The 13,247-nt window shown below is 36.0% G+C and overlaps 1 protein-coding gene across 3 annotated transcripts in view; it reads left to right on the top strand.

The window, feature by feature from the left end:
* LOC127804802 (pre-mRNA-processing protein 40A-like) overlaps nucleotides 1–13,247 on the top strand; it is a 38,376-nt gene that overhangs the window by 13,702 nt on the left and 11,427 nt on the right. For all 3 annotated transcript variants that reach the window (XM_052341838.1, XM_052341831.1, XM_052341846.1), the window contains 17 exons: nucleotides 4,653–4,705; nucleotides 4,813–4,870; nucleotides 4,956–5,314; nucleotides 5,408–5,471; nucleotides 5,558–5,656; nucleotides 5,732–5,800; nucleotides 5,870–5,947; nucleotides 6,092–6,178; nucleotides 6,279–6,313; nucleotides 6,452–6,557; nucleotides 7,534–7,614; nucleotides 7,705–7,797; nucleotides 7,865–7,918; nucleotides 8,007–8,123; nucleotides 8,257–8,355; nucleotides 10,270–10,317; nucleotides 10,399–10,491. In XM_052341838.1, coding sequence (XP_052197798.1) covers nucleotides 4,653–4,705; nucleotides 4,813–4,870; nucleotides 4,956–5,314; nucleotides 5,408–5,471; nucleotides 5,558–5,656; nucleotides 5,732–5,800; nucleotides 5,870–5,947; nucleotides 6,092–6,178; nucleotides 6,279–6,313; nucleotides 6,452–6,557; nucleotides 7,534–7,614; nucleotides 7,705–7,797; nucleotides 7,865–7,918; nucleotides 8,007–8,123; nucleotides 8,257–8,355; nucleotides 10,270–10,317; nucleotides 10,399–10,491 — 1,593 coding nt within the window. The remainder of the gene's footprint in view (nucleotides 1–4,652; nucleotides 4,706–4,812; nucleotides 4,871–4,955; nucleotides 5,315–5,407; nucleotides 5,472–5,557; nucleotides 5,657–5,731; nucleotides 5,801–5,869; nucleotides 5,948–6,091; nucleotides 6,179–6,278; nucleotides 6,314–6,451; nucleotides 6,558–7,533; nucleotides 7,615–7,704; nucleotides 7,798–7,864; nucleotides 7,919–8,006; nucleotides 8,124–8,256; nucleotides 8,356–10,269; nucleotides 10,318–10,398; nucleotides 10,492–13,247) is intronic.

Below are 13,247 nucleotides of genomic sequence, written 5' to 3'. Positions count from 1 at the left end.
GTACAAGTTGATTTCACAATATCAACTATGTGATGGAATACAGTCATATCAATTATCTTCATTTACTGCCATCTTTGTAAGAGCTAGAGAGAAAATGAAAATTGAAAGGAAATGACGATAGAGAATCAAAATTGAATTAATATTACAGCAAGAGCAGTGAGTTTATATACTGCTCTCTCTCTGTTATTCAACAACCTAACAGATGGCACTAACAAACAGAAAACTGGTTCTGTTTTCTGTTTGCAACTGACTGCCACATAAGCTAAGCTATGAAAATAAACTGTCTAACAAGAAACTGAATAAACTCTCCTTCTATTCTCCACTTCTTCTATCCTTCTTAATTAGAAGTGATATTCTCCTTAACATTCCCCCCCTCTCAAATGACACCTGGTAGCTTGCATATAAGCATTGTGATATGCTTGTTCTTGAGTCTAAATCTTTTAAACTTCCCTCTCCAGCACTATACTTCAAAGGAAACTGAGGAGAAATCTTCAAACATAAATTGTGACACAAGGATAAGAACCTATCCCGAGAAAGCCCCATTGTAGAAATATCTGCTATCTGATGCTCGGATGGCACATATCTGATCTCAACATCACCATCTTCAACTTTTTCCTGGACAAAATGAATATCAATCTCAATATATTTAGTCCCAGAATGAAAAACAGGATTTTCAGCTACACTTTTCACTGCAGTATTGTCGCACCACAGTACTGGGGGTTTGGAAAAAGGATAACCAAGCTCAGAAAACAATGGCTTCAACCACAAGAACTTCTGTGATTCCTTGAGCTAGAGCTTTGTATTCTGCTTCACCAATTGATTTGGCCAATACTGACTGTTTCTTAGGACTCACAAATAAGCAAATTTCCACCCAAATAGACACACAAACCACTTGTAGATTTTCTGGTAATCCTACAGCCAGTATGATCTGCATCTGTGTATGCCTCAATATTTAAGTGAGATGAGGGAGTGAAGAAAAGTCCCTGTCCAAGAGTACCTTTAAGCTTCCTTACTAGTCTTTTACAAGCCTGCCAATGCTGCTGTTGAGTAGTCTATCTGGCCTTGTATAGGTCAGATACTGAAGGGAACCAACAAGTTTTCTATTTCAAGTAGCATTAGAAAAGAGATCACCCTCATCAGTAAGCTGAGTACCAACTGTAAAAGGTGTAGAACTAGGTTTACAATTCCTCATACCAACCTTGACCAATAAATCAGTAGTGTACTTGGACTGTGTGAGATATAAGCCTGTAGAATTCCTATGAGCTTCAAATCCCTGAAAATAACTCACTGAATCAAGAGCTTTGAGGGAAAAAGGAGCATCAAGATTATAAATGAAAGATTGTAGGAGTGCAGACTCTGAATCAGTCACAAGGATATCATTGACATACACCAAAACAAACAGAACAACTGACTGCACTCTTTTAATGAACAAAGAGGCATCAGGAACTGCATTTGAAAACCCCAAGATTTAAGAGCAGTCTTTAATTTGGTATACCATTCTTCTAGGGCTTCTTTAAGTCCATAAAAGACTTCTTAAGTTTACACACATGAGCAGGATACTTAGAATCTTCAAACCCCTCAGGTTGAGAATATAAACTTCTTATAAATCTTCATTAACAAAGGCATTATGTACATCAGCCTGTTGAATATCCCAGCCAAATGTAACTGGAAAACTGTTAAAAACTCTAATAGTACAAACCTTAATCACTGGACTGAAAGTTCAGAATAGTCGATGCCACGTGTTTGATGAAAGCCTTTAGCAACCAATCTAGCTTTGTACTCAAGAATTGACCATCCGGCTTATACTTGACCCAAAAGACCCATTTACAACCAATCAGATTCATATCAGGCGACTCTGGAACAAGTTCCCAGGTCTTGTTATTCTGAAGGCTGCAAATTCCTCTTGCATATCCTTGAGCCATCTAGGATCTAATAGAGCATCTCTAACTGAACAAGGCTCCAGTTCATTCACTAAGGCAACTGCTGAGGGAATAACAGATGAATCGGTAGGAGGAAACATGAGTAGCTTGCTCTTTGATCTGGTAACCATAGGATGAACTAAGCAAGGAAGAGGATTAGTTTTAGTTGGATGGGCTGAGGTGGAACTGGAACTGGAACTGAATTGAGAGATTGCTGAGATGCAAAAGAAGATTGTCTTGTTGAGAAGGAGAGGTACGAGGAGGTTGCTGAGATGCAAAAGAAGATTGTCTTGTTGAGAAGGAGAGGTACGAGGAGGTTGTGTTATAGAAGAACAAGGAGATGAAATCATGAAAAGGATTGAAGATACGTATTTGGTAAATTAGAAACTGAATGTCAGTGAATAGGAGATGCTTGAAACAAAGTCTTAAAAGGAAATTGAGACATTAAAAATGACATGTTAGGAAGTATAGATTATTCTTGAAGGATGTAAGCATTTATATCCACAGTGTGCATTTGGCTATGTCCAAGGAAAACACACTTAGAAGAATGAAAGTCAAACTTATGATGGTTATACGAGATAAGGAAAACAGGCACACCCAAAAGGTTTAAGAATGAAATAATCTGGATGCTTGTTATATAACAGCTCAAAAGGAGTAGAAAACTTTAGAGCTGAAGAAGGTAATAGGTTAATGAGAAAAACTGCCGTTTGAAAGGCTTGTACCCAGAATTTAAAGGCATACAGGCATGTGCAAGCAGGGTTAAACCTGTTTCAGCAATGTGTCTATGCTTTCTCTCAGCAATCCCATTTTGTTGGTGAGTATGAGGACAAGAAACTCTAGGCAAATTCCCATGTTGCTGAAAATAAGGAAGAAAGACTTTAAACTCCCACCCTTGTCAGACTGAAGAGAAGATTTAAGTTCAGTATTATACTGCACTTAAGCAAGTTTATGAAACTGAACAAAGGTAGAAAGGGCTTCAGATTTTAGTTCAAAGGATACAACCATGTATATCTAGTATAGGCATTGACAAATACGATATAATACCTGTAAAACAAAGCTATATTGCTGTATATTTCATACTTTGTATTGAGTTTAGATGGGCATTTATACAAGAGCTAGGCCATGGTTTGCTCCTAAAAAATAGGGATAGGATACAAAATACAAGTTTAAATATGCTATAAACAGATAAGGTAGGATTTAAACTCAAGTGGTAGTTTTATGTAACCACTTCTCTTTATCTCTATCTTCTACTTTATCTTCTCATCTTTCTTATCTCTTTAGTTTCAAATACTCCTTATCTTCCATTCAAACTTGGTTTCTCCAACACATCTCATCTCCTTTTGGCTTCTATTTAAACTTGGTTTCTCCAACAATACCTATACCCTTAAGTAGAAACATAAGATGCTGATCCCCAAAGATCAGAATAGACAAGTTCAAGAAGTTGTTTAGCTGTAATTTCACAATCAGAGAATAGTAATTGATGTAGCTTACCAAACTTGCAAGACTCACAAAATGAAAGAGATGAATGAGAACAAGAAACATTCATCTTATTCAATACTTTCTGAAGTACATGAAAATTTGGATGACCTAGTTTGGCAGGCCAAATGTCATGTACAGATTTATTCTGTACTGCACTAACAGTAAATGAACTAGCATACAAGATTTAGTGTCTTGAGTACAAATTTTTAGAAAAAAGGCCTTAAGCCTGAACACATATTGGAAATCAGCAAAGGATCTTCAGTTGCAGGAACTGAAGCTGCATTGAAATGAGAAACTGGAACAAAAGTTGGAACTTGTAAGGAAGAATTTCTTGAAGAAACATCAAGTGCAAGTTGATAATGGCCATCTTTAAGTTGACCTTGAGATAATCCTCATTTACCTTCTATCTACCAGGATTGCCAGGATCAGGATCTGGGACATATTTTGCAGGAGGTTTCTCTGATTTCGTGATGAAGGAAACTAGGTCAAAAGCTCAAATTGTAGCCAAAATTTGAGCTTCCCAGAATAGTTAATTTTCAGTCTCCAATTTGGTAGGATTGAAATTGAGAGCTTTCGCAATTGAGGAGAAATCAATTTGTGATCGAGAAATAACAGGAGTCAAGCTTAGGTTTTGAGATGTTTCACTCAAAGAATGCTCAGGATCTCTCGCCTTTTATGTAGGTCATTAGCTTTGATACCATGTAAGAGCTAGAGATAATGAAAATATAAAGGAAAAGAAGAGAGAATCAAAACTGTAGACTGAATTGAATTTATATTACAGCAAGAGCAGTGAGTTTATATACCGCTCTTTGTTATTCAACAACCTAACAGACATGCTAGCTGGCTGTAACAAACAGAACGCTGGTTGTGTTTTCTGTTTGTAACAAACTAACTGACTGCCACATAACATAAGCTAAGAAACTGAAAATATACCGTCTAACAAGAAACTGAATAAACTCTCCTTCTATTCTCTACTTCCTCTATCCTTAGTAATTAGAATATTAATTCTCCTTAACAATCTCATGAAACTTTTCTTTATGAAGATTGTGTTGGAATGTTATCTTATCATTCCCCTTGGAGGGTTGCGTCAGGAAGGGCATCCGGCGTAAAATTTTGCCACATCATTCTTTTGAATGGTTTGCATTGTCAATGTGATGTTCAGAAGTCTATTGGTTAGGGTAAGGTGCTAGATGATATCGATTTTGAATGTCTATTAGTTCAGTTCTTCTTACTCGAGTTTTTGCCAATGAACAGAGGGCAGATGCATCCACTAATTGGAAGGAATATGAGAGTCCTGATGGAAGAAAGTATGATATTTATTTGTTTATTTTCTGATAAGCAAGAAAATATTCAATTTGTAATTTCTTCTGCTCTCTTTATTTTGTTATTAATTGTGATAATGTATCATTCTTAGGTATTACTACAATAGGGTTACCAAGCAATCAAAGTGGATAATCCCTGATGAACTCAAGGTTTTATTTCCTAATGCAACCTCTTTAACCAACCTCTCTCCATTTAGTAGTTTTTCACTCCTGCTCTGGATATATGTTCTTGCAGTTGGCTCGTGAGCAAGTGAAAAATATGGCATCTAGTCGAGGACCACAGGCAGGAAAGGATAATTCTCCTGCTCCGGCTCCCATCGCTTTGTCTGTAATCAAAGAAAAACATTTTAGTGGTGTCACCTCATCTTTGTTGGCTGATGCAGCAGTGTCAAGCCCAATTGAAGTGGCAACTGTTTCTGATGTTGCACAGGGAGTGGCAGCTTCTGGGCATTCGGCCTTACCTGTTGTTCCCTCTGTGGTAACAACAAGTACTATTGATGTTGAGACACATGTGGAGACTGTCACTGAAGTCACCATTATTTCAGATAGTGCTGAAACTTCTCACACTTTAGTCACTACTGTTCTGGAACAAATGTATTGCCTAGTTTAACCAACTCTGTAATTTGTAGATATGGTTTTCCAATTTACCTTTGTTCTAATTCACTTCCAATGCAATTTTTATTTTAGGAGTGACATGAATAGCAAAACACCTCAGGATATTGTTGATGGTATTTCCCCTGGGGTCACTGAGGTACTTTTTGCTTCTTTGCTAATTGAAAATTTAAAGTTTTAGCTATAAATATTTAAAATATTTTGCTGCTTTGTTATGGTTTGAAGGAAACTGAGAAAGGCAAGGGAAGTGCCGGGCAAGTCACTGTTCCAGCCGTGGTCGATAAAACAGTTGTTCAGGAGGTTTTGGTCTATGAAAATAAATTGGTACTGCTAAGGATTAGACTCTTTTCCTATAATTAATTGTCTGTGCGATTGTATAATTTTTCTATCACTTTGAAGGAGGCAAAAAAAGCATTTAAAGTACTACTGGAATCTGCAAATGTTGGGTCTGACTGGACCTGGGATCAGGTAAAATTTGCCATATATAATTTTGAGTAATCATCAAAATTAAGAAAATTCTTAATAGCTAGTTGTCAGGCAATGCGAGCAATAATTAATGATCCAAGATATGGTGCTCTGAGAACACTTGGGGAACGGAAGCAAGCTTTTAATGAGGTATAGCTCTTATATTGATGAAACTCCAAGTGAATTTATTTGCACGAACCGGTTGTTGTATTGCCTAAACTGGTCAAGATGCTGTTCCTTGGTCCATTCTTTCAACATATGCTTGTAATACGCATTTTAACATCATGGATGCAGTTCCTGGTACAAAGAAAAAAGCAGGATGCCGAAGAGAGGCGCGCCAGACTGAGAAAGGCACAGGAAGATTTCAGGACAATGTTAGAGGTAAGCTGTTACTGCTTTCAAGAATTTTGGTTCATAGATTTTGAAATATTCTCTCCTACTTTTATTTTGATATTTATTCCTTTATGTGGAACATTGACAGGAGTCTAAAGAGCTGACTTCATCCACAAGATGGAGGTATGGAGCTCCATATCTATTGTTATGTGTTGTTGGATTGCCTCTTCTCAGTAGCATTGTTATTTGGGCTCTCATAACTTGGTATGATCAACATAATTTTAATTTCATAATTGACTGAGCCTATCAATTATTTTTCAGCAAAGCAATAGCTATGTTTGAAGATGATGAACGTTTCAAAACTGTAGAACGAGCTAAAGACAGAGAGGACCTTTTTGAGGACTATATGGAGGAACTCGAGAAGAAGGTAAATTCTCTGAAGTTAAATTCGAAACTTCTATGCAACTGTAGAATTTATACTTGTTCCCTTCTCTCTTCTGGCTCTTTATTTAACTGCAGCCATCTATCCATTCTTAGCATCTCTATTGCTGTCCCATTATCTGAAAGGAATGTTTGCTTTGGTATGACATCAGTCTCGGAATACTTTTCCCATTAGCTCACAAGTTGAATTAACAAGTTGTTGCAAGGAATTACTGTGTAAGGAGGGAAGATGTGATTAACCAACACATAATTAATTATGTCCCTCCAGTACACCGGGGAGTATAGTACTAGGGAGATTTGTGCAAGGAGAAATGTTCAACGTCAAAAGTGCTAATCTGTGTTGCACAAACCTGGTTCACGAGGCTCCTGCCACCGTGGGTTCTGTGAAAGATCAGTGTAGGGTGACCTTTTCCTAACAGGTGGAGAGAGTGTTTGTCTTTTGAGCCTGTGATGCCCATGCCGTGAACACGTAGATGCTTAAAATCTAGATAAATCAAACTCCATTCAACAGGATGGACTGCATAGATACTGGATTGGCTACTGCTTATCCTGCTCCATTTGATTACACAAGGTCCAAGAATACCTTGTGTGGAATTTCTGATTTGGTTCTTGTCTTATGGTAATTCTCTTTACGCTTCCTTAGCATTAAACTATAAGGAATCTAATTTCCATCTCTCAAGAAACTTAATTGTCACATCATTTGGAGTTGTTGCATTGTGATCACAATGAAGTTCTGAAATTGCTTTATTATTTACAGAACACTCTGAAATTTAAATCTTTGGATAGTTTGGTTTGGAAAGCATGGGCCAAGCTAGTTATTGCATTTTTAGAAGTGTGGATTTTGGTTTGATCATTATTACAATACTTGATTTTATGCACTCTCATTTATTAAATTCTGTTTTGGAAGCTGAAGCATATTGTTCACCTACTTAGTGTAGTATTTGTTAAATTGTCCTTATCAGGAAAGGGCCAAGGCACTGGAGGAGAAGAAGCGAAATAGAATAGAGTACTTGAACCTCTTGAAGTCATGTGACTTTATTACGGTACGCTTTTAGCTTTTGATTTCATGGGCATGTTCTCATCTGCCTTGTTCATTTGATCCATATATTTTGGAATGTGTTATGTCTCCTTAGGCAAGCAGCCAGTGGAGAAAAGTTCAAGACCGCTTGGAGGATGATGAAAGATGCTCACGTCTTGAAAAAATTGATCGTTTGGAAATTTTCCAGGTAATATTCGTCATTTGAGTACCTATAGCACCATATTATCTGTTTAGCTAATTCTGAATTGTTGCAGGAATACATACGCGATCTAGAGAAAGAGGAGGAGGAGCAGAGGAAATTACAACTGGTACCTCAGTGAAAATCTTGAATTGCTCGTGTAATTAGCCTTTTTCTTTATTTTGATTTGTTCTTATCCTCTGAAAAAAATTAAACAGGATGAGTTGAGAAAAGCAGAGCGTAAGAATCGTGATGAATTCCGCAAATTAATGGAAGGGCATGTGGCTGAAGGCATACTTACTGCTGAAACTCACTGGCGGGACTACTGTATGAAGGTCATTGTTTCAGCTTGATTCTGTTATTGGGGCAGTTATTTGACTTGCTGAATTGGGTGGTTGATTCCTAGGATATATTGTCTGTTTTTTTTTATATGTTTTACTGCTGTATTGACTTTGTTTTGGCTCTTAGGTCAAAGATTTACCGGCATATCTGGCTGTCTCATCAAACACCTCAGGTTCAACAGCAAAAGATCTTTTTGAAGATGTTGCTGAAGAGCTACAGAAACAGGTAACTATGATTCCGTTCTTAAACTCAATAGACCATAACAGATATAACTAAGGCCATAGTCTGCTAGAACGGGTATTATGAGATATTGGATCTGGTTGTGTTTTCTTGATGTGCTTCAATTTGGATGTTGGTGAAGAAGTGTGGGCTGCGTGATTGAGGCTTAATGGAGGTAGATTGTTGGGTTGAAAAATAAAGGGATTTACATCCGAAGCAGAATATTAGTTGATTTAGATTCAAGAGTAGACAGAAGTTTTGAGGGTTCTCTAGTGTCTTCCCTTAAGCTTCCATCTCTTCAGATTGTAGAGCATGTTTGCCTTTTATGTACTGAAACATGAATAAAAATGGAGATCAAGAAATTTAGTTATTTTAGGATTCAATTTGCTTAGGATTTTAACTTTTGCACGAGATTAAGAATTTTGTTTTGCTTTTGTTTTCCAGTTATGTAAGATTAGTGGATATACCATACCTCAATATAAGGAATAAGCAGGCAGAAAATATGACCCGTTGAATAAATTGGAGAACAGTTGACTCTGGAATATCTCCTGACTTGTTTTCTTCCTCTTTCTTTCTCTGTTTGTTCTTTCCTTCTCTCAGTTATCTGCTTCTCTTCTACATTTTTCTGTTTCCTTATTTTCTCTTTTAATCATTCTCTTGCCCTTCTATTGTGCCCATCTTCCTTTCCCCCCATGTCCTGTTACAGCACTTTGCTCTTAGTTTTAACTTAAGTTTTCTATCCAACTCCAACTATGCTGTGTTCATTCTTTCTCCAAAAATTTCATCACAAATCTGTGTTTAAGTCTTGCCATACACGCATGCATTTGACACACGAATGATAGAAATTGAAAAAGCTTTCTCAACAGAATCTTTGCCACAATCGTGTATGAACTATGATGTTGTAATTCTCGTGGGAGCCTGGCCTGCAGTGATTTGGTGCTCAGGGTCAGATAAGTATTTGAGGGTGGTGGAAATTTGGGGTACTAGGAAGGAGAGATGAATGATGGCTAGAATATTTGGCTTGGGAGGCAGTAGGTTTTGTAGAGCTCAAGGGTTAGTGGTGTTTTCCTTCAGGTTGCTTTGAGGGTGGGGGTTTCCTTCAGTTTTTTTGGAAGGAATGTCTTCTGAGGCATGATGTAATACTGTGAACAAGACTCTTCTACTGGTTGGTTCGAACACTTAGTCTATCTATTTTGATTTTCTGTTTTTCCATTTTCGATTGTCCCAGAATAGAAGATTTAAAGCGTACTTTCTGTTTGTACCATTTTGCATATGTTACAACTGCAATAGTACAACCCAAATTTCAAGTGCAAATTTGAAGGAAGTGGCACTAAAAAAGAATTGATACAGCTGGTGCTTAATGTGTTCCATAGAAGACTCTGCTATTTAAACCACATCACTCAGTTCAAGTAACACAGAATACTTGATAGTATCACTTTGGTGATCTGTGCCATCTCCTGTATGTTTGTTGTGTTTTTAAGATAATATGAACTAATAGATAGTTGAAGAGGATTGAAGAATAGACCTGAAGACTACTGCTTGCAATATAATTGAAGAAGAATAATTCTCTGACAGAGGAAGTGGTTATACAAGTGTATGGCCATGATGACTATTGCTGCATGATTACTTAACTATGTATTACCTGCTCAATTGACTGACCTATGCTGTTTTCCATCATTTTATGCTTGTTTTATTTAATTTGATAATAGTGGATTAATTTGTAACTGAAAAAGAGTTTTCTTGACATGGGGAAAATGGAGAAGAAGACATTTATGTAGGTCGGCCTTATACATCAAAACCTCTTAATGGTAACTAAATGCCTTAATGGGCGCAGATATGCCATCATGTAGTTTTCTGATTCCTTGACTTGTTAATGTGGGTGCTATGCAAATTTATGCCTTATCTATGTTTATACTGCAGTACCTGGAAGACAAGGATTGGATAAAAGACACAATGAAATTGAAAAAGGTATAGTTTTTACATTTTTGATGTTTAAATGTATTAGTGGTTTAGTTGGCTTCGGGCTTGTTATGTTTCGTTATGCTTCAGATTGCTTTGTCGTCAAACTGGACACTTGAAGATTTTAAGGCTGCAATCATAGAAGACATTAGATCTCCACCATTATCAGATACCAACTTGAAGGTTTATTTTTTATCTCATCACTTACCCCCCTCCCCCTCTTTTCTTTTTGCTGTATTGTAGAATGCCCGTTCATCCTTCAGGACCTTTATTGGTGCTTGTTTGTCTGTGCTTTTGAAAAGTAGATCGTTCTGAGAGTCAGCATTAAGTGATGTGGCATTACTTCCCATAATGGTGTGCTTTTAAATGTAATTTTGGTACTTATAGCAGGTCTTGTTTCCTGACAAAATAATGTAGCCTGGAAGATCTTAAATTTGGTACATTCTTTTCAGGGTTTTGATCTGGTTTTGTTGAAAATTCTTCTTATACTTGCATTATTTTTTAGTTTATTTTATTATTATTATTATTATTATTTTTTTTTTGGGGGGGGGGGGGGGGTTGTTTGTCTTTAAGTTATACTTGCTAAGGTGCCTATATAGAAGTTACTAAAGACATGCATTATGGAGTTGAAACATGTGTAAGAACATGTGGAAGAGATAATTGAGATTTTTTCAATTACAATTAGATTACAGCACGGATTTGCTTTAAGTCATTACCTATGTGCCCAAAATAGTAACTGATGAACTCATTCAACATATCAAAGCAGAGGTGTGTTGGTTTATGCCACTTGTAGATGATATTGTGTCGATGGATAAGACTAAAAAAGGTATAAGTACTAAGCTCAGGATATGGAGAAACACTTTAGCATCTAGATTTTTGAAGTTAAGTAGATTGAAAACTGAATATATGAAAAATAAAGTTTTATATAAGTGTGGATGATGTTATTGTAAAACTAGAAGATCAAGTCATATTGATAAAAGATGAGTTTAGATATCTTGGATCAATCATCTAAAAAATAGGGAGATTAATGAGGACATTACCCATAGAGTTCAGAGAGGATGGTTAAAATGGAAAAGTTTATCCACCGTTTTATGTGATAGTAAGGTTCCATTGGTGGTAAACGCAAAAATTTTATAAGACAATTATAAGTTCAACTTTGTTGTATAGCTCATAATGTTGGGCAATAAAGCTCTATCATATGCAAAATATGAGTATAACAGGGATGGGGATTTTAATATGGATGTGCGGCCGTGCAGAAAAAAATAAAATAAAATAAAATTAGGAATGAAGTTATTCATAATAAGGTTGAATCGACTCTTATTGAAGATAAGATATGTAAGGCACTATTAAGAGGATTTAGTCATGTGAGAAGAAAATCGATAATAGCTTCTCTAAGGAGAGTGGTTAAAATGAAACAAGTATCTAGCAAAAAAGGTTGAGGAAGACCAAGAAAAACTCGGTGAAAGACCCTTAAATATGCTCTGAGCTATAAGAACCTTACAAAAGATAAGACTATAGATAGAAATAAATTGTGGGCTAGAATTTATTTATGCAGCCCCACAAAGTTGAATAAAGACTTGATATGTTGTTTTGGAAGATGGGGAGGGTTCGTTGTCCCATTTGCTCTTTCTACTACATTTCTTCTAATACTTTCTTCAGGTTGTCCAGTTTTCTTTGTTGGTTGCTCATGCCATTTGAGGATGCACTTTGGTAGCAATGGTATGGTTATTCCTTTTGAAATGGAAGGTTACACCAAGGTAGTGTTAATAAAGATCCAAGACGCAAAAGGGTGTTGGAGCCTAAGGCGCACGGCGCAAGATGAGGCGTGTGCCTAATGGAATTAGGCGCATGCTAACTAAAAAAATATATATATATATATCCTAATTGAAGAATAAGGTATAAAATATGTTCTAACTCCTGATAACATATTTAGAAGCATGTTATCAAGGAAATTAAAAAATTCAACATATATTAATGAAAGGAACAATAAAAAATACCAAAGGATGCAATCTAAAAGTCTTTAAGTCAACTTAAATTAAATTTTAAAACAATTTATAATTCCTAAATCTTAATCAAGATTAACTAATTATGCATTTTAAATAATCTAAAAATCATCTTCATCATCAAGATCAATCATTTCCATATTTTCATCATTAAAAGCATCATCTCTAATATCTTCTTCCCCATCATCTCCCTCTCCATCTTCATCTAGTTCAAATTGAATTGGAGCATTTGAAGTAGTAGTCCTTTTACTCATTGTCAAATTTGTAGTTGAAGTAATAAATTTAAACCTTAAACCGTAAAAAAATTAAAAAAAGTAATATACAGGCACCTTGGGCCTAGGCGCCCCTTGATGGTCTACGCCCAGCTAGAAGCACTCTAGGACCCCAAGGTGCGTCTAGGCATGCCTTCAATAATACTGTACCAAGGTATGGTTATTCCTTTTGAAATGGAAGGTTACGGGTTTGAGTTGTTAAAACATTCTCTTTGCAAAGCCTGTGTAGACAATTGGTAGAATCAAAACAAATAGAAGTACATGTTTGATGACTTGGAGTTTTTGATTTTATATAAATTTAAGTTTTATTAGGACTTTTAATGGATTGTGTGATAAATTTTAAGTGGTGTTAGGTTACCATATTAGGTAAGAGTAGTTTAACAAGGGTAAATTGCAAAAAAGAAAACTGAAAATTTACCCCCTTTTTTTTTATTTTGGACCAGACTTTTAATTTTATCAATAATAGCATCCAACTTTAATTTTTTTATTTTATTTTGGACCACTGTTACTCCTTTAATAAAAGTTGTTAAATGCTGATGTGATGCTGCTTCATGAGATTAAAATGTTGATGTGGCATAAATACATACAACATATATATATTTAACAAAAAATGTAAACTAAAGACTTACAGCATAAATAAATACATATCTTTGGCAATTAGTGT

Source organism: Diospyros lotus, chromosome 1, assembly GCF_014633365.1.
Source record: "Diospyros lotus cultivar Yz01 chromosome 1, ASM1463336v1, whole genome shotgun sequence".
NCBI classification, from domain to species: Eukaryota; Viridiplantae; Streptophyta; class Magnoliopsida; order Ericales; family Ebenaceae; genus Diospyros; species Diospyros lotus.
The sequence above is the reverse complement of the archived record's forward strand: the minus strand, read 5'-3'. Positions and strand labels throughout refer to the sequence as shown.